At 38.5% G+C, this 25,835-nt stretch overlaps 3 protein-coding genes across 8 annotated transcripts in view; all 3 read left to right on the top strand.

Annotated features, from left to right (window-relative positions):
• The first annotated feature begins 224 nt into the window (after window positions 1–224).
• Window positions 225–6,176, top strand: LOC127988758 (dynamin-1-like). 4 transcript variants are annotated; one of them, XM_052591381.1, is made up of 5 exons: window positions 225–1,660; window positions 1,802–2,043; window positions 2,496–2,693; window positions 3,398–3,434; window positions 4,029–6,176. In XM_052591381.1, the coding sequence occupies exons 1-4, from the start codon at window positions 1,526–1,528 to the stop codon at window positions 3,417–3,419; spliced, it is 597 nt and encodes a 198-aa protein (XP_052447341.1). In that variant the 5' UTR covers window positions 225–1,525; the 3' UTR covers window positions 3,420–3,434; window positions 4,029–6,176. The 4 variants fall into 4 exon arrangements, with proteins under 4 accessions (XP_052447341.1, XP_052447342.1, XP_052447343.1 ...); XM_052591382.1 differs by having other exon boundaries at window positions 5,126–6,176; XM_052591383.1 differs by having other exon boundaries at window positions 2,943–6,176.
• Window positions 6,177–10,412: 4,236 nt separating this feature from the next.
• LOC127988617 (regulator of G-protein signaling 3) overlaps window positions 10,413–25,835 on the top strand; it is a 32,178-nt gene continuing 16,755 nt past the window's right edge. The window contains exons 1-10 of one of the 3 annotated variants that reach the window (XM_052591371.1): window positions 10,413–10,554; window positions 12,163–12,342; window positions 13,198–13,364; window positions 19,371–19,421; window positions 19,647–19,705; window positions 20,088–20,182; window positions 20,499–20,567; window positions 20,884–20,944; window positions 21,955–22,045; window positions 23,129–23,196. In XM_052591371.1, the coding sequence (XP_052447331.1) occupies window positions 10,508–10,554; window positions 12,163–12,342; window positions 13,198–13,364; window positions 19,371–19,421; window positions 19,647–19,705; window positions 20,088–20,182; window positions 20,499–20,567; window positions 20,884–20,944; window positions 21,955–22,045; window positions 23,129–23,196 (888 nt within the window). In that variant the 5' untranslated portion in view covers window positions 10,413–10,507. Of the gene's footprint in view, window positions 10,555–12,162; window positions 12,343–13,197; window positions 13,365–17,772; window positions 18,207–19,370; window positions 19,422–19,646; window positions 19,706–20,087; window positions 20,183–20,498; window positions 20,568–20,883; window positions 20,945–21,954; window positions 22,046–23,128; window positions 23,197–24,539; window positions 24,714–25,835 lie in introns of those variants that run through there. The other 2 variants (XM_052591372.1, XM_052591373.1) reach the window with 2 other exon arrangements.
• On the top strand, window positions 13,845–16,385 carry LOC127988711 (uncharacterized). Its single transcript, XM_052591377.1, has 3 exons — window positions 13,845–14,636; window positions 14,875–15,157; window positions 15,328–16,385. Exons 1-3 carry the CDS (start codon window positions 14,323–14,325, stop codon window positions 15,988–15,990), a joined length of 1,260 nt encoding a protein of 419 aa, XP_052447337.1. The 5' UTR covers window positions 13,845–14,322; the 3' UTR covers window positions 15,991–16,385.

Here is a 25,835-nt window from a genome sequence, read left to right on the forward strand (position 1 = left end):
GGGACTGACCACGTCTCCGCCGCTGAATCGCCCGTCCGCCGGGCCCCTGGATGGGGTGTTGAACAGCCCCCTCCTCTCCATCCGAGTGAGGCGGGCATCCACCCGTAACGCTAGCTCAATGAGTCCATTAAGAGAGGGGGGCAGATCCAGGGCGTAGATCTCCCTCTGGACGCGGTCAGCCAGCCCATGCAGGAACATGTCCCACTGCGCCTTCTCGTTCCACTGGCACTCTGCCGCCAGGGTCCTGAATTCAATCGAGAAGTCTGAGACGGATCTCTCCTGCTGGCGTAACTCCGCCAGCCTCCTGGCCGCCTCCCGTCCTGCGACGGCCTGATCAAAGACCCGCCTCATCTCCTCGGAGAGCGCCAGGAACGAGTCGCAGCATGGGTCCTGGTTCTCCCACACCGCCGTCCCCCATAGTGCCGCCCTCCCAGAGAGTAACGTTAGGACAAACGCCACCTTCGCCCTCTCATTGGAGAATGTCCTGGGTTGCAGGGCAAAATGCATATCACATCAGGTTAGAAATGCTCTACAAAAGCTGGGCTCACCCGAGTATGCTTCCGGGATCGGAAGTCGCGGTTCCGGCTGGGAGGCGGTCACCGGTGGTATCGGGAGAGCGGGCGGTGTGGATGGCGCAGTGGGTGCTCGAAGAAGATGGAACTGCTGGGTGAGCTCGGACACCTGCGTCACCAAGGCTTGGACCGCGCGACCAGTGTCGTTAAGAGTCCTCTCCTGGGAGTCCATCCTCCGAACACTGGCGCTGAGAAATTCCTCCAGAGATGAGGATTGAGTACTCGCTGCCTCCATGTTGGTCTGATCGTTCTGTGACGGTAGTTATGGAGGACAGGAGACAAATGCAAGTACAAGGAAGTTTATTGATAGTATGATGATGATGGAAGGCCGGAGAGTGACGCAGGAACCACGATGGCAGCACAGACTGGTGAGTTGAGACGTAGAGTGCGCTGACGACGATGACAGTGGTGATAATCCAATGGTGGTGAGTGTATTCCGATCGTGAAGACAGGATCCGACAGAACGGCGACAAAGCAAGGCAGGAACAACACGAACACGACATCAAACACCAGGATCTACAAACAACGATCAGACAAACAGGAGACGAAAGACAGGGCGTTATATAGTCTGATAGAACGAGCCGCACCTGCCGCTGATCAGACGATCAGCGGCCACACCCACAGGAAACAATCAACATGACGTAACATGACTACAGCTGGAGACGGTGCATTCACGAACCGTGACAATACCACTTACTCCCGATTTCTCTCAACATGGCAACACGGGAGCTGTCAGTCAAGGCATGAGAAACAAAGTAACTAGTGTTACAAATTAGAAAAAGTAACTCAGATATTTCCTTCTAAATTAAAAAGTAACGTCACTTTACATATTACTTGAAAAAAGTAATCTGATTACGTAATTTACCCCCAACACTGGTGCCAGTGATCTGTAAATGTAAATATGTGTTCCTCAGCAGAGTGACGCTAGTGAGGAGAACAGTTCAGATGGCTTCATGCACTCCATGGATCCTCAGCTTGAGAGGCAGGTGGAGACCATCAGGAACCTGGTGGATTCCTACATGGCCATCATCAACAAGACTGTGCGGGACCTCATGCCCAAGACCATCATGCATCTCATGATCAACAACGTAAGCTTTGTTTAACAGGACGTTTAATATGAAATAAGAATCATATAAATTAGCCTTTCTTTCTGGATGTTTCTTAGACCTGCGGTTCCGGTCAAATATAACTGTTTTTTAAATAATCTTCCTTGCTTCCTCTTCACATAGACTAAAGAATTCATCCATGCTGATTTGCTGGCTAACTTATACTCATGTGAAGACCAGAACTCTCTGATGGAGGAGTCAGCAGAACAGGCTCAGCACAGGGAGGAGATGCTGCGCATGTACCACGCTCTGAAAGAGGCCCTCAACATCATCGGGGACATCAGCACCACCACTGTCTCCACTGCCATGCCCCCGCCGGTGGATGACTCCTGGCTCCAGGTACAAGGAGTACCTTCAGGACGCAGGTATTGTGTCATCGTTTTCAGTGTACACTTAAATTAAGAATTTGAATGAGATGGCCTTTCATTGCTTCAGTATTTCATGCTGACACAGAAAAAGTGAGGTGGAATATATCAAAGATCATTTTAAAATAGCCAATAGCCTTAACTTTATCCTAGCAAAGTTAAACCATTGTTTTTACTTAATATTGCCACAAAACCCCAATTCTAATTTCATGAGGTCTTTAAAGTGGGTCTAATTCCCTTTCATGCATTCCAAGTTAATTACATTGTTAAAGAGTTGGATTCTCATGCTAGACATGGTTAAAGTATAAAACTATTTTGGTGGTATGACGGAGTTCTTTGTGCTAAATACACTCACAAAAAAGAAAGAAAGCTAGATAGATAGATAGATATATAGATACATAGATAATTTTCTTTCTCAAGCTAACATAATATTCTTTTGATTTTTTCATCAGATCTCCAATGTCTAGTCCCACTCCCCAGCGTCGGGCCCCACCTGGGCCCCCTCGTCCAGGTGGACGTACCGCCCCAGGACCCCTTACCGGTGGAGCACCTCCTGTTCCATCCAGACCTGGAGCCTCTCCTGACCCCTTCAGCGGCCCCCCGCCGCAGGTCCCCTCTCGTCCCAACCGCGCCCCACCAGGTGTCCCCAGGTGAGTCAGAGAGGAGGCTCATTCATACAGTAATTTTGGAAAACATGATTACCATCCTGACATACAAATAAGTTTGATAATGTTCCAGTGTAATTGTTCAGATGGTCCAAATGCAAATGAACGGGGCCTTTGAAATGTTTAATTTAATTAAATACAGAATATGTTTTGACTACTGTGGAGAGTAATACAAGTGCTAATGATGTTGAGAGCAATGATCTACAAACTACCCTCCATTTACACCCTTTACAGCCCTTCTGCCCTGCCCTGATCCCTGGTCTTTAACACAAGAAAGACAGATCAGCAGCACTCTTTCTGCTATTTCTACTTCTCTCACCTGTCATAATCTATCCCTTTTTCTCAGTTCACACACTCCTACACACACAGCCTAACTCAGAGCCTCGCACTAACAAACCACTCACACTTTTTTTCACCTCCGCTGGTTTGCTTTTTCCATCTCCTTGACATGACTCTATGTGCATATTCATTCAAATGTTGTTTTAACTCATTGAGTTCATGTATTGTTTGTATATAATACATAGCAACATCAGCTTTGTGAGATCATTCTCTGATGATATACGTGTTTGGGAGGAAAATATAAGGGAATCAGACCAATTAAGACCATTGCCTCTTTTCTGTTGACTCATGTTCTCCTCAAACTCAGTCCCACTAAATCCCTTCCACAATGATTCCGGTTATTCTTTCAGAATTTCTATCAGTGACCGATGAGGAGTTACGCAAATGGTATGTCTGACATATTGTCCTTATGTGACGTCACCACGTCCTTGCATGGTTCCATCTTTACATGTGTTAATATCTGCTGTTCCCTGACACTTACTGTACCATTCACTAGATATGAGTACACCAGCCTATTACTGTCTGTTCATTTGTTCAGAGTGTTTTATTTTTCTAATGTTTTTATTTTAACCGTTCTTGGAACTGCCATTTAATTTTATAAAGAAAAGATGCCACCTGATTGAACAACTCAGTCTTAAAGAGATACTCCACCCCAAAATGAAAATTTTGTCATTAATCACTTGCCCCCATGTCTTTCCAAACCTGTAAAAGCTTCGTTCATCCTCGGAAAACAATTTAAGATATTTTGGATGAAAAACAGGAGGCTTGTGACTGTCCAATAGACTGCCAAGTATGTTACACTGTCAAAGTCCAGAAAAGTATGAAAGACGTCATCAGAATAGTCCATCTGCCATCAGTGGTTCAACCGTAGTGTAATTTTATTTTATGTTGTTCCTAATTGTGTGTCCTTTCCCCTGTTGTCTGTCTGTCCTTCTGTTTGTACGTCTGCATCCATCAATCTGTCTGTTGTCATCTTTGAAGTCGGAGAGTGCCAGCCTCCTCCACCAGATCCAACAGAGACTCGCTCACCGAGCATTAACACTGGCGGTCAGCAGACAGAGGCAAACCACTGACTCCTCAACCACTATATCACATTCATAAACTAGCCTCTTTCACTATTTGCTTCAATATTTATGCAGATGGCTGCTAGATGACATGTTTTTGCCTTTACTAGTCACAACTAAGCCTTAACAAGCATCTGACCAGTTCTTAACCCCTCGATACACTCGCCCTGCATATTTTTCTTTAAATATACCATGTTACTTTTCCTGCTGTTTCACTATGTTGCAGTCTTATTTTATTTCTTAACGATTAGCAAGTTTCACCTTTTTATATCGCCTTCTATTAAATGTTTTTTATTTTATTTTGCATTTATTTTATGCTATTTTATTTTATTTGTTAATAATCACCAGGACAGAATAACAAATCTGACATGTTTTAACAAGTTTTTGGGATGCTCTGATTTAATATAGTCCTTATTAATGTTTGAATGTTATATTGCACCTTTCTGAGACTGATTACATGAAAAGAGTAAACAGTAAATCAAATAAATATATGTATTTGAGTATTCAGTAGTTCCTATTCAGTTCCTATTTCAATTTAAAAAAATGCTGGAACACACTTCTGTTTCTTTATGATTTTCACACATTGTTCTTCAGATGGAAAAAACCTAAATATAGACTAATATTGTCTTTTACAGCCCTATTTAGTGAAACAGAAATCCAAACAAATGACAGTTATAAAGTTATATAATGATGGTGCTTTAATTTCAACCATAAAGCCCTTCAAGTGTAGTCCAAACAAATGACTTGTAGTGAAACTGACAAACACAGCGCACTGTGGGCTTGTGAGAGATAAATCAGTGTTTCAGACGTGTTCGAGTAGTTTAATAATCATTTTATAAGATATATATTCTTCACATTTGTCATAGCCATCACGTTCCCAAGTGCTATCACTCTTGACACTGACAAACCCATTATTGTTCTTACAAATCCATGCTGTTATTTTCCAAGCTTTTTTAAACACTTTTTTTTCTTTGATTTGTTGTTCTTGTTTTTGTTTTTTTTTTGTTTTTTTAGCCGCCCAATCAAAGGAAGCCCTTCTCACAGTGATAATCCACATCCTTCATTTGACTCTTAGAGTCAACCATCCTTCCTACTCCTCCTCCTCCTCCTCTCTTTCTCTGTCTCTCCACTGCCTCTCTCTCTGTGCTTTTCCTCTGACCAAGTGCATCCTGGCATTGGATGGAGCAGCATGGATGAAGTGGTTGAAAGAAAAGGCAGAGAGATAAATGAAGAATGCAAGAGAGCTCACTCTCTCTGTCTGAGCTATATACACTAATCACATTGTAATGGCCATCTGAATAATACACCCAGTGTGGACTTGAGTCAACATTGAAAAAAAAGCTGCAATGATATACTTATTGTACTGCAGATGCTGTGTGGTGCTTGTGTTTACTCACAAGACAATATCGACTCAGTCTATTTAGAGGTATAGAGCTAAAGGGGAATCTGCCATACATAAGCTTACAGAATATTCCTGTCTGCACACCAATATAAAGGATAGCGGATACACAACGTACTGTGGTACTGTGTGTGAATGTATTCTTCCTGAGAGTTTGAAGGTTATTTGATCCCACAGTGTTTGTTTCAGCCACAATGTCTCTTCTATTTTCCCTAGCAAACTAATAAGTCATGTCTGTCTGAAATGTACATACATTAGAATATATATACATATATATATATTTATTTGTTAATTTATTTGTTGATGCAGCAGTGGAATACATCCGAGAATGAGAATGGTTGATGAATCAATCTGTCTGCTGTTGAAATGTTATTGATATATAAATTCAAGAATCCTTAATACAATGACATGAGTTTAAATTAATATAGCATCTGTAATGACTCTTTATATGGTGAACAGAATCTGTTACTGTGTTGATGTAAATTTATTGTGCATCTCTGGGAGTAGTGCTTCTGTTGATTTGTGTTGACATGTACATTTACTAAGGATTGATAATGAAGTCATTGTATTAATGAAGTCATTGCCTTGTGTATCTTATTGTGGTCTGGTGTCATAAACTGGCCAATGCTTTGTGATGAAATTAAAGTGATTTTGTGCAAAAGATAACAGTGAATTTTGTTCTTGTGATTTTTATTCATGTACTTTACAGTCAAGACTTTCAGGTATGCATCTATACTGAAATTGATTTTCAAAAATAAACTGAGAAATATTCACTGGAGTGAAAAGTGTAACTGCTAGCCCAACTTTGTAATTCATGTACAAGTACAATTAAAATTAACATTGATGTTCCACAGAATAACATATGTTATGTCTTACCCATATTTGTTTTTTAATTGAATATTGATGAAAATGCTTTAAGTTATTTCATATTAAATTCCCAAATATGAATAAAACATACCATTCAAAAGTTCAGAATTATTTTTCATAATTCATTCTACTATCACTTTTGATGAATTTAATGCATCCTTGCTGAGTAAAAATATTAATTTATTTAAAAAAGTGTAAAAAAAAACAACAACCCAAAATGTTTGTTCTTTGTGTAAAACAATGCCATTATAATTATTATTATTATTATTATTATTATTATATTTTTATCAGAACAAGGTATATTGAAAGCATTCGGTGACAAAACACTATTTTTCATTCACTCGTTTCGTTCAAGAACTACATTCCTCTAGATGTTTAAAATTAAAGGACCCCATGTTTTGTAGAATGTTCTGGTTGATCCTCTGGGAATATATATATATATATATATATATATATATATATATATATATATATATATATATATATATATATATATATATATATATATATATATATATATATATATATATATATATATTAGAAACATCAGTCATTACTAAGCCATAACAACAGTTTGGGTGGCATTGGTGATGTCCATTTTTGTCATAATGTGAATGTCGTCACCTGCAACACCAAACAGAGCTGTTGAATGTGAATCTGCTTTATGAATGGATCTCTGCTCAGCTGACCCTCTTAGAAGTTCAAGGCCAGTTCATTCGGCTTTAGCTGAGGAAATTGCATGTTGATGGGAATTCCCCTATTAACAATGTGCAGTATACAGATAACTTTGTAAACCACAGATTTCCTGCCTGTTTTAAAGACCAGATGGCTTTTGAAAATACCTTACATAATACAGAGGAAAATGTGTGAACAAACACATTATTAGTTTTTCTTTAGTTATTTCTCCCCCTTTTTGCTGGTTCACAATATTCATTAGAGCATACAGTTTGATCTGCATTTAGCTGCACTGATATGAATTGCTAATCAGGGAGCAGAAACGGCTGTCAGACTGTTCATCGGTGTAAAGTAGTTCTCATTCACCTCCAGTCTCTGCTTTTCAAGAAATCATTCGCAAGTCAAAATAATTCTGACTAGTTACTGTTGTGTTGAAGGTCAAAGGTTTTTAAACTGTTTAACACAAATTAGTGTTTTTACATTACAATGAGGCACATCTTGTGAGTCGTTACATCGTTGAGGTGTCATTTAATTGTGTAGGACTAATAGCTGAACAAGAACTATTACAGCAAAAAATGTCAGTATAATGACTTGTTGGTGTATCCGCTGTCTCCAGTGTAAGCCATTTTTTAAGGTAATTGAAAGCAGTCTAATTGTCTCTTTACTATGGAAGCCCAGGGGCGTAGCACCAAATTCTGGGCCCTGTATACTCTCAAGGTCAGTGGGCCCCCTACACATGCCATTGTACGATGCGGGTTAGCAAAATAAAAATTCAATTTTGAATGATTTTATATATATATATATATATATATATAAACAAGTATAAATAGTGTTTAAATCTATTTGGCCTACTTGTGCTCAAATACCTTTAAACCTTAGGCTACATCGGGTTTGTGTACTAACATTTTGATCCATGATACTGATGCAAGTTTTAAATTAAAAACATTTATTTTTTAACAGGAGAACACGAGACAACTGTACCCTCAGAAACCAATCAAATAAGCTAAGCCTGCCATAATGAAAAAAAAAAAGTAAAATGAGATGTAATCTACATCCCAGTAAATGCCCACTGACAAGTCTTTTTGTTTGTCTTTTTAGTTTTCCAACTTTGAAAATTCCCAGAATTTTGCAACCCTATTCATTGGCTTTGATAACATCATGAATTTATTGAGCATTGACTATAGCTTTTAAGCACAGCACTGTGCTGCAATGCTTGGGCTTTTCACCAAACAAAAATGATAATTTGCTTTATTGCTCAAATCAATATTACCTGTGTGCACTTGAGAACACAGTGATATTGGTAGGCACATCTACATGTGCAGAAATATAGGCAGATTATTTATTAAAGGGGGGGGGGGGGGTGAAATGCTTGTTTTCACTCAATATCCTGTTAATCTTGAGTACCTATAGAGTAGTACTGCATCCTTCATAACTCCAAAAAGTCTTTAGTTTTATTATATTCATAAGAGAAAGATAGTCTGTACCGATTTTTCCCGGAAAAACACGACCGGCTGGAGGCGTGACGTGTGAGCGGAGCTAAAGAATCACGAGCACGAGTTAGCTTTTGCGTTAAGAGCGTTTGGAAGCTGTGACATTACCGTGAGGGAAAAACCATCATCCAAAACAAACCATGGCTTACAGTCAGATTCAGCGTTTATTTATGATCCAGAATCAGATCCCGCGGCTGAAACTGAACGAGAGCAGCAGCAGCAACGACTCGCTCCGAGCGGGGCTCGAACCCGGGTCTCCGGCATGGGAGGCGGACGCACTAACAAGGAGGCAGAGATATTTTAAGCAGTTTTACTCACCGCCTGCGGTTCCAACACACGATCGTGACCCTTTTTCGTTGGGATTGCATCATCCTTAAGAAATAAACGATACGCAAATCCGGCGTCAAACTGGACCTTGTTTGTAAAACAAGCATCTTCAAAATGCAGGGAACAAACAAAAACACTTGCTCAACTCCGTTGATGCTCTGTGAAAATAAACTCCATCCACTGGTCCCTTAATGCTGTTTCTCTTTTGGTAATCTGTGCAGGGTTGTCTTGCCCTGGCAACCAAAAACACACTTCTTTTGTGACATTTCGCGACGCTGTTGTGCTCTCAGTGCTCTGCTTAATTCTGCTTAACTTAATTTTTGAAACTTTGTCCATGTTTAGCATGGGAATCCAACTCTTTAACAGTGTAAAAAACTCAGTATGCATGAAATAGCATTTCACCCCCCCCCCCTTTAAGGAGTTTGAGAATATATCACACATTATAAGCAATAGTAGGGCTAGTAACTTTACACTGTGCTGCCACTCTTTCCACCACTCCAATAGCACTAGGCAATAGCACACACTTTGAATCAAAAGGCTTACTTATTTAAGGTAAACAACTCACAATTAGGAAGCAAGGGGGGAGCTCGCCCTTTGGGCAATGATCTCACCTTGTCTTTCCTCATTTCTGCTCTCGGTCTCAGCCTCATCTCCAGAACAGCAGCCAGGACTGGCCAGTGCTGCTACTGCTGGTGTGTCAGAATCACTGGTTGTTTCTGAAACTGGTTAATGTTGGCAACCTGACGCTAGCTGGTCTGGCCCATAATTTACTTACAGCAACAAGCAGCCTGGTTGACAAACTAAGCTAAAGATTTAACATTAACATTATCAATATATTTTGAAATGAATAATGACATCAGTTGGAGGGCCCAATTAATTCGAATTAGGCTACAAAAAAAAAAAAAAAAAAAGGAAAAAAAAGAAATTGATGGGATTCAAAGGGCCCTCCCCCTAGACGGGGCCCTGGGTAGTCAGGTCCACTTTCCCCCCCACTACCACGCCCATGTGGAAGCCAGTTTCACCTCAGAGTATAAAAAATAACCACGAGTTTAAAAAGGAAATAAAGTCAAATTGTGATATGTAAAATTATTAAAAGATCACATCTACATTTAATCATAAGCTCACTTTAGTGGCTTACAGGAGAAAGTGACACAATTTGTTAAAAAAACATAACCTAGTCTGTGAGTGAAGAAAAACAAAACAAAAAGAAACAATAGGATTTTGGTTGACGTAGGCCTAATACTGTTAAAAACATGGAACTAAAATAAAATAAAAATTTGCATACACTGTAGGCTAATAAATATTTAAATGGAAAGTACACTAACGTATTTTTGGATAACTGGAACCTATCAAAAATAAAAACGTAAAAGAAGGAATAAAGCTACTGTAAAGAGAACAGTTACTCCCTTAGGGCAAATACTTTTGCAGTCCCCGTGAGTTTTAGACATTCTGCAGATGCAGTCGCACGCGGTGCGTTTCAAATGCAGCGCTCGGATTGGTGGAGAGATCCATCCAGCGCGTCTGAGCGCAGCACACACACTTCCTCTCCAGAGCGGGACGGGGGCAGTTTCTGTCCCATTCAGACACAGAGCTAGTAAAAATAAAAATAAAAGCGGGGACCTTGTTTAAGTAAAGAAAATGGATTATAGCAGACAACACGGACAAAATATGGACACCAGAGAAAGGTAAGTGTAAATGCCATTCGGCTGCTGAGTGTGTTCGGGACGTTTGGAAACGCCTACCGAGAAACTCCTACAGAAACAAGTACAGTTAACCGAGTTTACAAAAATTCCTATAAATAATTTGGTGTCAGGTTTAACACTTTAAGATTTGGAAAAGGTGTAAGATGCAAAGTTTCAGATTTACCTCTAAACAATGACCGTACATGGAAGAAATCGCAAATCGTAATTATATTTCTTAATGCTGCAGCTTGAAATACTTGCAGTTACTTCTTCTGGCTGAGTAAAACAGATGTTTTGTAATCTTAAGCAGTACAATAGTGTTTTCTCACAACCCATTGTGAGGAACTGAAGGGGTGTAGAGGTTCACCCCCTTCTCTGTCTGTGATCACTGAAGCGCTGAAGCTACAAGTTCATGATTACACGATAAAGCTGTGAAGATTTGTAGGCAGAAACAACACCCTTCGATAGCACAACAATCAATGACTCACTGACAAACTCAATGCTGTTAATCAACAAAACAAAATAAAGTGACAAAACGGTATGTTTACATGCACATCACTTCACATCTATCTATCGATCTATCTATCTATCTATCTATCTATCTATCTATCTATCTATCTATCTATCTATCTATCTATCTATCTATCTATCTATCTATCTATCTGTTAATATATGTTGTACATGGCATGCATTAATGCACACGTGCAAATTCAAAAAAACTCTGCCTGGAACAATTTCCACCAGTCCAAATGATGTTTAACTTTTCTGAACCGTTTATATTTCTGTTAATAAATAATAATATCTATTTACATCATCAACTGATATAAGGTCATTTTTAGTGGAAAGGCTATAGGCTATACGAAGGTCACACGTGTTTTAGCATAGTGTTTATCCAGGTCAGTATATAAAAATATAAAATTTTTGTCAGCTTCTTTTTGTGAAACGTTTTGTATGAAAAGTTAGCATGTGCAATCTCTGTTTCAAATATGCTTGTTGTATTATTCCTCAATTCTAAGTTGCTTTGGATTAAAACATCTGCTTAGTGTATAAATATAATTATTTTGCTTGATTTGATATGTTTTATCTAGAGCATGACATCCATACATTTTTTAGTTTGGCCTCAATGTCTAGATTTTCATTTGTGGGCCACTGATTCCAATATATCTTAATCAGTTTGAAATTCCAGTTATTAGAAGCAGATAAAAAAAAAATTGTCGAAGTAATAAATAAATGTAACTTCCGAATACTATTTCAACTTAGTAAGATGCAGTTTTTCATCCTGCTGTGATGTCAGAAGTGATTCCCTTCTGCACGTTCAGAAAACCTTAATTAAGCGTAATCACTGACACTCTTTGTTGACATTTCTGAAACGTTATTAACTCAAAGAAGCACACCAGCTTCATGCATCAAATTCATGCTAAAATAGTGTGACGTTTCTGTCAGTTTAGCTCTGGCAGCTGTTGACAGGGCTTCATTGCTGGAGTTAATCAGCTTTTTTGAGTAGATTATTTGAGAACCTCCTGCCGGGTTCACAAGTCTATCACTCTGTCATCAGAGTTCATGAGAGAAGCGAGTGCACTAATCATATAACACTTCTGGCTGTGCCTATAGGAAGAGACTTCACAGGGAATCTGTTTGGCTACAGGATCCCTGCCTCCCCAAGGGACTGTCAACAAAGGATCCGTGTAAAGAAGGAACCAGGCTTACTGACAGCAAAGAGAGGAGATCTTCAGTGGCACACATCAGATCTGTCCGGGACAAAAGGCCATTGGCCACGAACCAACAGGCAAAGTAAAGAACCTCTGTGTCTTGTGACAAACACATAAAATGCACATGAATGGAACGCTACTGTTTAATGCTGCGTGACCATATCAACACAAACCACAAAGCCTTACCAACTGTCTACCGTTTAACCAGTTACATCAGACCAGTGGAATAATGCATGATACATGTGTTATAATTAATGATAGCAATAATGAATAACTATAGAATCCCTCATGAAGCAAAAAACATGGGAATATACTGGAAAATATAATGCAATGCATTTAATAATAAATTCACATATATGGGAAATTATAGCTGCATTATATTTTTCATATATGAATGGGCTATGTATTGATGCATATACAAATAAATTGCAATGACAAAACTGCACTTTTTTATATACAGTAGGCTACTACTGAACCACTCAATTAAATAACCTGAACCTTTAATGAATTAACACATGGGTTTACATAAAGCTGAACACAAATGGATAAACTTGTATAACTTCATTGTTTGCATAGGTACACATTTAATATATAAAAATATGTTTGATTGTATATAAAAGACAAAAGTGTTTACTGAAAACAAACATTACAATTTTAGGATTTTTTCAGTATATATACATTAAATAATATACTGATCGTTGAATATATCCAGAAGTACATATTTTTTTGTATACCGAAAGCCAATTAATAGTGGTTATTACAGTTAAGGAACTCATACATCTATTCATACAACATTTGTTTATATCATATGGACCACTGATTCTCAACTTTTTTTTAGATAATGATAAAAATTTAATAAAATAAGAGTGCTGTAGTCAAATCAGTTTAGAATAGCTTATCTAGACTCAATTTTTCAATGGCGTTGTGATTCCTGCAGTCTCAGAGCTGGTAGACCTGCTGAGAGGAACTGGGAGAAAGCTGTCAGAAAAAGTTCATCAGCTGGAGTTAAAGTGGCCTCAGTGGTCAAAACCACTGTAAAGAATGGTACAGAACCTGCACAGAAAAAAAGGAGGAAAATTCACCCGTCTGGTTTCAGAGGAAAAGGTGAGTGATTGTTCATCTGATTACACATTCATTGAATTTAGCTCCATTCTGATGGAGATGCAAAGATATCAAGACATTCATTGACATTGTGCACCGTTTGTCACTAGATGGCAGTGTTGAAATGCTCAGACCAATCTAACCTCTCTGTGAAGTAACAGTTTCCTTCTGCACAAGGAAATAGTTCATGGGGTTTTCGAGCATTTAACTGACTCAGGAACTCTCATCCAGACTGTAATTTTTTAATTAACTTTAATTAATGGCTTTAAAAACATTATTAGCTTTTATAAAGACAGATTGATGCATTTTAAAATCGGTTTGCATCATTCATATTTTTGAAACATATACTATTTCAAATATTTATTTATTTATTTATTTATTTGGTGAAAATAATACTTTTATTCAGAAAGGATTACAATCTGGAAAAGTTATTATTAAAAATAACAACAACAACAACAAAAATAATTGAAATGTATTACAGTTTTTCTCAATCGCTTTGGTGCATTTCTTAGATCAAAAGTGCAATTCTTGATACTACTTGTACAAATTCCAAATCATCTAGTCACTTGTGCACATCATTAAAGCAATTTCTTATTCCTTTGAACAAATTGCAATTGCTTTTGTACATATTGCAATTGATAATGTACAAGTGTACTTTTTTCCACATTTTCAATTGCTCATGTCATGTTGATCAAAATGTAGTAAATGGTTCTCTGTTGAATAGTCTTACCCCTCAAAATATCTAGGCATTAGTTCTTTGCATAAGCCATTACATGCAAAATTGTTGAACTATTTGTCATAAACTGTCAGGCATAGTTTTACACATTTTTTTATTAGACTTTTTGTACAAAGATGTGAATTGATGAATCGTGCAGGTGAAATTGACCCTCACTCAAGGAATGTAAAGTGTTAGTTCAACCAACAATCAACCAGTTGTCTAAATTGCTCAAAGGTGCATCTCATGAACAATCAATTGGGAAGCATATATAGACAGACCACAACACAGAGTTGCAACTTTCCAACAATGGATGGACCAGGAAACGAACAGGGTCAACAGCCAGGAGGAAGAAGAGGAGCAAGGATGCGTGGTGGAAGGCAAAACAGAGGACGAGGCAGAAGAGGACATAGGCGCATATCTGATGACATAAGGGCCACTATTGTAGACCATGTTGTCAATCATGGCCTTACTATGGCTGAGGCGGGTCGAAGGGTGCAGCCGAACATTGGGAGATCAACCGTGTCCTCAATAGTTCAAACGTTTCGAAGAGAGAACCGGTATGTCCACCAATGTACAGTGCACTGTTACTGTATATAAGCAGTATACTGTATACTTCCTATAATGCTTCCTATTACAGTAGTCCACTTGTATTTCACAGCATACATAAATATACTCTATACAGATAGATACTGCACTTTACATCCACCCAACTGTATGTTTTACAGTAAAATGTGTTTGCATAATTTTTGTCTATGTGAAAGTGTGCAATGCATCACTGCATTTGTCCCCACATAGGACAGCAAAATTACCACAAACCGGTGGCAGAGGACGCCTTTTCACACCTCAACAGGAAGAGGCTATATGCACCATGGTCCGAGCAAACAATGCTATGAGACTCAGGGAAATACAAAGGACCATTATAGAAGACAACGATGTCTTTGAAAACATCCGTACTGTTAGCATCTCAACCATTGACAGGGTGCTGCATAGAAACCAGATGAGTATGAAACAGCTGTACCGTGTACCATTCCAAAGGAATGAGGACCGAGTTAAGGAGATACGGTACCAGTATGTACAGGTAAAACATATATCTATGTAACTATTTTACAGAATAATTTTATTGTGATACATAGTACAGTAAGCATAAACTGCACACACTTCCATCGCTGTGGAAGGAACATACAATATATGCACATTTTATGTCACTCTTCCTTACCAAAACTAATTCAACTGTGTCCTGGGATATAGCGTATAATGGAGTTGGAATCAAGTGAACCCTCTCACAACTTTGTATACATGGATGAGGCTGGCTTCAACCTGATCAAATGCAGAAGGCGGGGTAGGAATGTCATCGGTCAGAGAGCTACTGTGGATTTGCCAGGCCAAAGGGGAGGAAATATCACCATGTGTGCTGCTATTTCAGAGCATGGCGTCCTAACCCATATCCCCCTTATAGGACCATACAACACCCAGCATCTACTCAACTTTTTAGAGACTCTCTACAGGGCTCTCATCCCTGATGATGAGAGGGGTCTGTTTAGAGAGGATTTGCCAAAGTATGTTGTCATTTGTGATAATGTGAGTTTCCATCGATCAAACATCATAAGGCAATGGTTTGTGACCCACCCGAGGATGCTCATAGAATTCCTTCCACCTTATTCTCCATTCCTTAACCCAATTGAGGAGTTCTTTTCAGCATGGAGGTGGAAGGTGTATGATCATCAGCCACACACACAGATGACCCTGCTGGCTGCAATGGATGCAGCATGTGAGGACATCACAGTAGATGCCTGCAGAGGATGGATAAGGCATTCCAAAAGATTCTTTCCACGTTGCATTGGAAGGGAAAATATCCGGTGTGATGTGGATGAGAATATGTGGGCCGACAGACAGGAACGTCTGGATGTGTAGAGACAGCACTAGAAACAGTGCTGCAGGCAAAGTTGTGCCTTAGGGGTGTTTCCTGTGTTTTAGTTTTTATTTTACTTTGTGCCCCTTGTCTTTTTCTTACTGTAAATTATTTTGTTGTTTTCTTTCATAAAGTAGCACTAGTAAAGCTGTGAAAAACAAAATCAATTTTGTCTCTTTCAATCAATAACCCACATAGAGTAATATGTATATAGTACTGTTGAAATTGATTTATGCCATAGAAGTGCAGCCTTGTGCATTTTCAGTACAGTAACCGTCATCCAAACTGTAGCCTAAGTTTACATCTGGTAATACTGTCAAAGTACACACAGTTACATTGACAACATGCCTAAACATTTTGACGAGCTTGTTCGTGAACAATGACTCAATGACTTATCATTCTGATGGCACTGACATGATCGTTGCCATGAATATTTACTTTTGAGAGATGTACTAAGGATTTTTAGTGACTGACTAGCTTTAGAAACATATCTATTGTATATTGCAATTTGTACAAATTGTTCTGAGGAATGCACTTATTATTTTGCACATGTTAGGGATGATGTGAAAAACGCACCAAAGCGACTGAGAAAAACTGTAATATTACTACAGTAAAGCTTGAGTGCTTTTAGGTCCCAAAAATATACAAAAATGTTAAATATACATTATTATTATTATTATTATTATCAATTCATAAATACTGCATAAATGTTTGTGTTCCTTACATTTGCACACATTCAACTCAAATTGTGCTAAAAGTTATTATTATTAAACAAATGAATACATATTCACTACTGTTAAAAATGTGAAGTTTATTCAGCAAGGGTGCATTACAATTATTAAAAGTTGTTATTATTAAAAATAAATAAATAAATTGATCAGCAATACCACAGCAAAGCTTGGGAGCTTTTGTGTCCCAAAAAGCAATACAAAAAGTAAAAAAAAAAATGCATTTTTATATTTTGGATTCATAAATATTGCAATAATTGTTTGTGTTCCTTTCATTTGCATATAATCGGCTCAACTCAACTCAAACTGTGCTCACCGAAAGGACTCAATAATTTCTCCAGTAGTTAGTGGTGCTGTTAGTATATCAAGATATTCCCTTTTAAAACGAAAGAAGAGTTATATATCACACACTGAAAAACAAGATCTGGAATTGTGGTAACCCATCTCAGAAATATTTTATTTTATTATATATATTTTTTTTTTTACTGTCTTTTGGGAGACATTAGAGATAATGGCTGAATTAATATAGACTGAAATCCTATCTGCTCTGCAGACTGCACCAGCTATTTTATTGTTATTTTCATCTGTGTGGATGTTGAATTGCATACTTTTTCCACGGCTGTCCCAAAGGAGGCCAGGAAACAGAGCTTAACACAATGCTTTATGCACTAAACATGGTTTTGCTCTTGCAGAGGAATGTATTGCCTATTACTCACAGCCATTTTTGATAGATTCATCTTGAAGTTAGCCAGCGTGAATATACAGCAGCACCAAATCACTCTTCTTATTTTCCCTTATCAGTGAAACCTGTGAAGTAATGATGTAATCTCTGGAGAGGGGCAGCTTTAGCCAGGAATTAAAGAGGCAGTGCCTGTTTAATTTCCTGTTGTGTCAGTAAATGACTTACTAAGATTAAAGTCCTTTAACGGACAAAGTCAAAGTCCGTGACGAACTCTTTACTATAAAGAAATTAGAAGTGTTTTTGAGAAGCTTTTAAGTTTTGTTGTTGCCGATCCAATTATACATAATATTGAGATAAATCATTTAACTGATCTTAGATCAACACAAAGGGCAACCTCAGTCAGAGGTTTTGTTTATTATGAAAACAGCAGATGGACTTTCCCTCCATCCACACACCCCCTTTCACTCGTTCAATGCAGCTCTCTGACCAATCACAGCTCCTCCTGTCTCATCAGCTATTCAAAATGCAAGGCGGTTCAAATTTATGCTTGTTTTCTCCTGCTGTCTTTTATGCTGCAGTGGCAACATATGCATAGTGGCAGTTAAGCTCTTGAATAGCTGTGAGGCATCACTTCTGAATTCATTTACTGTTTTTCTGAGAATTCATGTGTGATGCAGGAGATTTGAGAAATTTTTAAAATCAGTCAGGCTGTGGTTTTACTATAACATGGACTGTCAGAAGGCACAGAAAGTGACACTGAGCTGTTTCAGGCAATGGCAGAGATCATCTTTTCTTTTACAAACTCATGGTGAGTCTTTATTGTGCTACTTAATGTGTTGACAAATGATGCTTCAATAGCATTTATAATCTAAAAAGTTTAAACTAATACCTACAGTTCTAAGTTTATTACCCATATTAGTTTAGGTACCAGTTCTCACTATTGACTAGTTGCTTGTTATCATGCATATTGTCTGTTTATTAGTACATACAAAGCACATATTAATGTCTTATTCTGCATGACAGTATTTTAGATCCCTTAATCCATGGGTGTCAAATTCAACCCTAATTTAACACACCTGATCCAGCTAATCAAGCCCTTCAGGCTAATCTGCAAACTACATGCTGTGTGTGTTTGAGTTAACAAAACTGCAGGGCCTTGGCCCTAATGGATTTTAGTTTGACACCCCTGCCTTAATCCTACCCCATATCTAAACTTAACAACTAAGCAGCTAATTAGGAGTTTATTGAGTCATAAGCTGTAATTAATTGTTAGATAAAAGTAAAAATTGGTCCCCAAATTAAAGTGTGACTGTTTTAGCTAATGAAATCAGCAACATGTTAGGCCAAACACGTACATAGACTGATGTATGCTACCATTCATAAGTTTGGGGCTAGAAAGATTTATGTTTTTAAAAAGCAGTCTTTTGAGCTCACCAAGGCTGAACTTAATTGATCAAAAATGTAAAATAGCTGTTTTTACAGGTTTTTGAACTCATCTGATATGCTCAAAAAATTTGGACTCTCCATTTCACCTGTGTGTGTGGATATTTCCATGAAAATAAATACACAGAATAAGCATATTAGACTGAATTCTGAAGGACTGGGTAATACTGAAGACTGGAGTAATGGCTGATGAGAATTCAGCTGTACTGAAATACATTTTTTTTTAAATATATTGAAATAGAGAACATTTTTTAATTGTAACAATATTTCACAATAGTACTGTACTGATCAAGTTAATGCAGCCTGGGTGAGCATTAGAGACTTCTAAAATGTTACAAAAAATATTATACTAACTTTTGACCAGTTATTTATTATTTGTATTACTTGACTGGATATTAAATTGACAGGAAAAGTCAAGTCATGGAAATGTATTTGGCATGTGTGAACCCTGTGCATGTGATCATTATTTATTTTTGTATTATTGCTGTATGTATAATTAAATGTTAATTTTTTCTCCCACTGACCACAGGTCAACTCAAACTGACAGTTACTCCGGGCAGCGGGTGGCTCTATGTCCAAAGTAAGCATTACTGTGAACAGAATTTGTACTTTATAATTTAAGAGTTTTAAGAATGAGTTTTTCAAATAAGACTGCTTCTCATGCTAAAATCTAATTTTAATAAACAGGCTATACTTGCATTTAATTCATACAGGAAATCTTACATTCATAATTCATTAAATGAGAATTAAATTACACAAACAGCATTTTTCTCATGCTTTCATGTTTGTTTGTTTTTTCACACAGTTTTGGAGGCCAGGGGACTCATGGGAAGAGAGTACAAACCATGCGACTCATATGTAAAGGTGGGCATTTTGACATATGCAGAGAATACTAAGACGACACTTGAGGTCATGTGACCGCGAGCCTCATAAAACAACATATTTTTCTCTTAGCAGAAAGACAACAATTACTTTCCCGGTCACTGTTAGTGATGATGTGCTATTATTTTTGTCATTATTTGCTGCATAATCCTCTGAGGACGCCTGTCCTTGAAATGAACCCTTTTTCAGGTCAGCTTGAGCAGGTTTCAGGCATGAGAAAGCATCAGTTGTGTCGGCAGCTGTCCACTCAATTCCAGATTCAAGTGTTGATTGATTTTCCCTCTGAATATGTTGAATATGTCCTCTAGCAATGTTGAAATAGTGGACGTAATAGCAACCACCAACACGTGTTTACATATTCTAGATAAGTATTGCTCCAGATGTTGACCACAGGAAGCGATGGAAGACCAGGACCGTTCTAGACAGCAAGAGTCCTGTTTTTAACGAGACGTTTATGTTGTGAGTGATTCTTTTATAGTTTTTTTGTCTGCTACTGCAGAGCACTTGTATTATGGTGGAAGTGAAGAGTGTCATGTTATCTTAAAGTGGAATAATTTATGTTAAACATCATGCGCTCTCTAACCCCTCATCCGACAGCCTCTATATCTCATTCAGTCTTTCCGAAAGAGACTTAAGGGCTGAGTCTGCTGTCTCTCTTGTGTTAGCTGAAAAGAAGGCTGTCTTTTTGAAGTCTTTGGAGGAGAAGGCCATTGTGTTTTTGGATGAAGCTGGACATTGATGGATGAGTTTTTGAAGTGTTGCATTTATGTTGCAGAGATGTGGATGAAGACGATCAGAAGAAGAGGCTGTTGTTAACAGTGTGGAATCGCAGTCGAACTTCCAGGTAGGACTTTATCATCTTTATTTCACTCACATACTGATTCTAGACATGAATACAGCTGTAGATAAAGGCTATTTATATGTGTACCATAAGTACAGTAAAATTGTTTTTGTATGCATTTTATATTCAACTCACTTGGCAATGTCACAATCACTCAGTACAAAATCTATATATTATTGGCTGTTTTTTTTTTTTATACCAGTAGCATCACAAGACAGTGAACGCGATCTGAGTGGGGTTAACCGAAATGAATGTGACTTTATCAGGAGTTCAGAAATTCCCGCCTGTTGTGTTTTAGAGTGTCTGATTTTGCCCACAGGCGCAGTGACTTCCTGGGCTGTATGAGTTTTGGTGTCCACTCCCTCATCACCTCATCTAAGGTAAATATCCTGCTGTTTACATTTACCCATAGCGCTTTTACCCTGCAGTGATTTGAAAGTCATTTGGATTTGGATTTTTATCAGTATGACAGAAAAATGTACAGTAGTAGGAGTAGTAGTACAGTGGTTATTGCTTTTTATTTTCTCCCTTCACCCATACATTCATTTAAAATGACTAAAGTAAACAAAATACATGAACACATTTCATATTAATTCATTATCATATTTTCATATATGTACATGCTCTGAATTAGTGCAGTTCAGCAATTATTTATTTTTATTCGTGACTGAAACAGAAAGACAAAAGTTTCACAGATTTTACTTATAAAACATCCATTATTTAATCTCAAATCTTTCATTGTATCACAACTCAGTTTAGACTTGTTTTAAGAAAGATAGCGTTTCATATTTATTAAATGGTTCCCCATATTTCATTCTCCTCTTGTCAAAGCATTTCCTTCACACCAGCGTCTAATTACACAGTGGGGGAAGTGGCGACAGGACTGCTCATTGAGGCTTGAAAAATGACCTACAATTAACCAAGAGCAGCACACCGCAAACACGCTGGCATAGTGGCTTTATTCCGTATGCACAGACAGACAAACAAGAAATATCCCATCTGAGATCCCTGCTCCTTTACATTATGTCCCGCTGCCAAATTCACGAGTGTTATACTCATGTGTTAAGACAGTAAATCATTTCTCGGAGGGTGATATTTAGAGAAAAAATAGATCATGCTTGATGGATGTTTTACATAACATGATGGCATCTGGCTGAGTGGAAGAGTAAAATGGGCATCAGCTGTTTACAGCTGTGAAGGTCTCAAAAACATACACACATGGACACACAACAGAGCTGCGGATGACCACAGGGCCAGATCTGAATGCTGTCCCTCTGAGGGCCGCATTAACTAGTCAACAGAAATTGCGATTGGAAAACCTAGTGAAGAAAAGAACATCTTCTTCCCATGGCTCTATGTGTCTGATTGTGTTCACATTTTCTGCTGACAGGAGATCAGAGGTTGGTATTATCTCCTGGGAGAGGAGCTGGGCAGGAGCAAACATCTGAAAGTGGCCTCGCGTCGCATCAGACAGACCGCTGGTGAGATTAGATGCAGTTTCTCTCTCTTCTTCTGTCTTTCGCAGCTGGATCGTAGCCACTCTCTGATAGCCTTTAGCAGTGAAGACGGACCAATTCCACAAGACGGGTTTTTCTCAGCAACGTAGATCAGATGAGAATAGATATTCTTGACATTACTGAAACCTAACAAGCTCTTTGCAGTGGAACTTACTTTTGAGTCTTAATGAAATGTAAATGTTTTATTTCTCATCAAACGCTATGTTAAATGAACAAGCATTGCCTTGTAGTTTTTGGAGGGATATAGAGGGCTCGGTGTTGAAATGTATCCCTGTGGAGAGCCGTAACAAAGAGCCGGGGGCCGACATTGTGTGTGCCTCTGATGAGCTGCGGGAATGAGATGAGAATTAAAACGCTGAAGCATCATGACGTGTCTGAGTCAGTTTAAATCCACTTTAGAGATCTAGTCTCCCTCCCTCTGCCATTTCATGATGAACTTTGCGATGAAATGTATTTTTTTATTATAAAATGCACTGACATTTTTGGTTCATCGAATGTAAGAGATCATGTTCATCCCAAAATGAATAGTTTTGCTTCTGGGATCTGGATGAAATGACACGTGTCCCGTCAGAGAAATTCAGCCGAGATTAAGTTTGATTGGACAGCGAGAGAGAGAGAGAGAGAAAGAGAGGGGGCTTGAGTCAAGGCACTGGGCTGACTTTAATAGAGAGAGCCAGCTGTATTGTATCCCTCTTGAAAGCGGTTTCCATGAAGATTGTTTAAAAAGACATTGCTTCCTGGGAGCATAATCTCTATGGTTACAAAGTGGGGGAGCCTGTCGCTGGTTGTCTGGGTGGGGGTGACGCTTTTAGGGGAGTAGATTTCTTTCTCTCTCTCTGTTGTGGGGCAGTCAGCTCTGTGTCACAGGGATTCAGGCTGAGTTGATCTCTCATGGTCTAGACACACGCACGTTCAGCTGAAGCCTGCAGACAGTGTTGGCCGGATTCTGCTGCCCTCTCTCTAAAGAGTGCTGGAGTAGAGATATTATGTACTCCAAGAGCAATCTGTCGGCCTGGGACTCATGGGACACTCTTGTGTATCTTTCAGAAGCTGCTGCATCCAACTATGAAGCTGGACCCGAGACCACAAGTCCAGAGAACATGCAGTCATTTACAGTAAGTATGATTTATAAAACTGCATTTGATTTTTGATTTATTTCATTTGATTTAATTAACTTTAACATTTTTCTTTAACCCAAAATGTGCTTCGTGTGATGTAACAACTAAAATAATAATTGTTAATGGTAAAAAATATATATTTTATTTTATAAGAATAATCATCTTATCGTCATATTTCATTTTAGGTGCATCTTAATTTCAGTTGTTGATTTCTGGTATTTTTTGATTCAGTTAACAATAATAATAATTTGAAAAAGGATATAGCGCAAAACATGATTCCTCTGCATTTGCTGGCTTGTTGGGAGTAAATAACTTTGGCTGTAGTGTTGAAAACTATTATTGCAGATTTATGCTAAGCTAACAACTGTAACAGCTAATGGTACTGCATTGTAGTCAAAAGTGTTTTTCAGCCATCATAGTTATCAGAGATGTGATTCGATCAGTTTGGGAATATAAGCAGCTCTGTGTCACGAGCTAATGTGACGGACACTAGAAATATGAGGTGTGTGGATGTACTTCGGATATGTGCGACACAAACACACACACACACACACATACTCGCTCATTAAACCCTCCCATCCACTTTAGAGAGCAACTTTTCCCAGGACTGTTCTCCGCCCGCTCTGTTCTCCTCAGACAAAGCTGGGAAATGGGAAAAGCCAACAAAGTGGCTCCAATAGGAAGCCCAATCCCGCACAGTGTTTATGATTTATCCCCGTTTGATTCCCTCTCCGCTGACACTCTTGCTGGTTCCCTGCATTTTTATTTGGAGGCTGGTCAAATACTCTGCTAATCATTCTTCCGTTTCCTTCCTCTCTTCCCGAAAATCCATTTTTCAGATTTCGAAGTTGACCTTCCAGGGATTTCTGATTAGCAATCACTGGTTTTAACTGGAACATCAGCGATAGGGTGATGTAAGCTGGATTATGGTAGATTGAGTGCTTTGGTGAAAAGACTGTGTTGGTTTTACACAGATCCTGCTCCAGTATAATAATGGATTTCAGAAATCTCAACACTGTTTTTGTGAATCAAGATGTTGTGCAAGGGCTGGACGTCCTCCACGTCTGTCAGCCTATGCTTGTCCAGCTTCTCATTAAACAAACATCGGACCTACTTTAATGTCTCTGACTCATAATGCATGTTTGTGTTTACACTAAATCAAGCCTATCTGAGTGAGCTCCATCTCACTGCGCATAGAGAGTGAGTTCAGCCACTACTGTTGAGAGCTACTCAGGAAACATGTTGGCTTATCGGGAGCAGACATACTGCCTGGCCACTGGCTGGGGGGGTGGAAGGTGGTTTCCTGTCATTCTTCTGCTCAGAGCAGTTCCCATGAGTGGGTATGCGTAGCCGCACTAGAGCGGCCACGAAGGGAAGCAGCATCACCTGTGTGACTTTACTTTTATTTAAGACACTGAAGAGAGCGCCGCAGATGTAGGTGGACATATATGCGGTAAGCGATGCATACGATCCACGGTCTGTGCCGGCTCTGCATCGAACGAAACTTGCCACAGGTTTGTTTCTTTGTTTTTATGGCTTTGGTTGTAGTATTATTGAAACTGGGATTGAAGTGTTTTGTTGTGTTTGGTCTCAGATAGTCGTTATAATATTAATTTCATTTTTTTTATTTTATTGTTTAGTTTAGAACCAAATTTTTATAGACCCAGGCTGATTGAAGGCTTGATCTACACAAGCCTAAGTAATGCACTTAACCCTAGGTTGCTTCAGATTGGCACTAGATTTGGTGTTTAGTTTGAATAAAAATAACTATACATTAGAATATTAAATACATTGTCATCATAAAACCATGAAAAATTATATAGAATAGAATAGAATAGAATAACCATTGGCAACCAAATAAATTGACAGATTTTTTGAAGACTTAATGAAGATGAAAATAGAAGCAAGTTGCATGGACAAAGAAACAGCTTTCCTTCTTGAGAACCACAAAGGGTCCAATACTTGGTTGCTAAAACATTGAGGATACTTAGTTGGCCAAAAGCAGGACATATTAAAATTTTTGTGAATTTGGGACACCTCATGAAATCAGTCATCTGCTTCATCTTCAACTTATGTTTAAAACTCCATTCTAGTGATGGACTGAATCATCTTAAACTGGATAATTTCATAATGTATGAGTATTGTCATAACATGAGCTAGTCATCATTCAGTAATGCTATTACTTTCGACTACACTAGGTTACTGTCGAAGTTTGAACTTGAACAACAAACAGGAGCAGCGGAAAAAGGGAAACAGTGCAGTTTGATGTGGATAATTATTTTATCACAGCAATTAATGGAGCTTGTAACGAGTGCGATCACATCGCCCCAGAAGAGAAAAGAGGAATGGCAGTGAAAGTCCTAAAGCTGTCATCACTTTTTCTCTTTTATTCTCTCTCCCTCCCCAAACAAGCCTCTTTGTTGTTGTGCGGTCAATGTCATGTTAAATGTGAGACGCCCCCCTCCTCTTCAACATTTCCTATTTAGTTTGGCTCCAGGTTCTGTTGACATTTTGAACTTCTACTGTCCAAATATTCTGTCTCTGCTGTTTGTCAGTGCCATGGCAGTTTTCCCCCCCATCATTTCCTTTTCTTGCCAGGGAAAAAGAAAAGCCCTCTGATCACCCAGCAACCCTGA

Source organism: Carassius gibelio, chromosome A5 (assembly GCF_023724105.1).
Source record: "Carassius gibelio isolate Cgi1373 ecotype wild population from Czech Republic chromosome A5, carGib1.2-hapl.c, whole genome shotgun sequence".
Taxonomy (NCBI): domain Eukaryota; kingdom Metazoa; phylum Chordata; class Actinopteri; order Cypriniformes; family Cyprinidae; genus Carassius; species Carassius gibelio.

Coding starts and splice junctions, on each gene's coding strand:
- LOC127988711 (XM_052591377.1), top strand. CDS start 14,323: ATGAACAATCAATTGGGAAGCATATATAGACAGACCACAACACAGAGT. Junction 14,637..14,874: donor ACGTTTCGAAGAGAGAACCG/GTATGTCCACCA, acceptor GTCCCCACATAG/GACAGCAAAATTACCACAAA. Junction 15,158..15,327: donor TACGGTACCAGTATGTACAG/GTAAAACATATA, acceptor CCTGGGATATAG/CGTATAATGGAGTTGGAATC.
- LOC127988758 (XM_052591380.1), top strand. CDS start 1,526: ATGCACTCCATGGATCCTCAGCTTGAGAGGCAGGTGGAGACCATCAGG. Junction 1,661..1,801: donor TGCATCTCATGATCAACAAC/GTAAGCTTTGTT, acceptor CTCTTCACATAG/ACTAAAGAATTCATCCATGC. Junction 2,044..2,495: donor GGAGTACCTTCAGGACGCAG/GTATTGTGTCAT, acceptor TTTTTTCATCAG/ATCTCCAATGTCTAGTCCCA.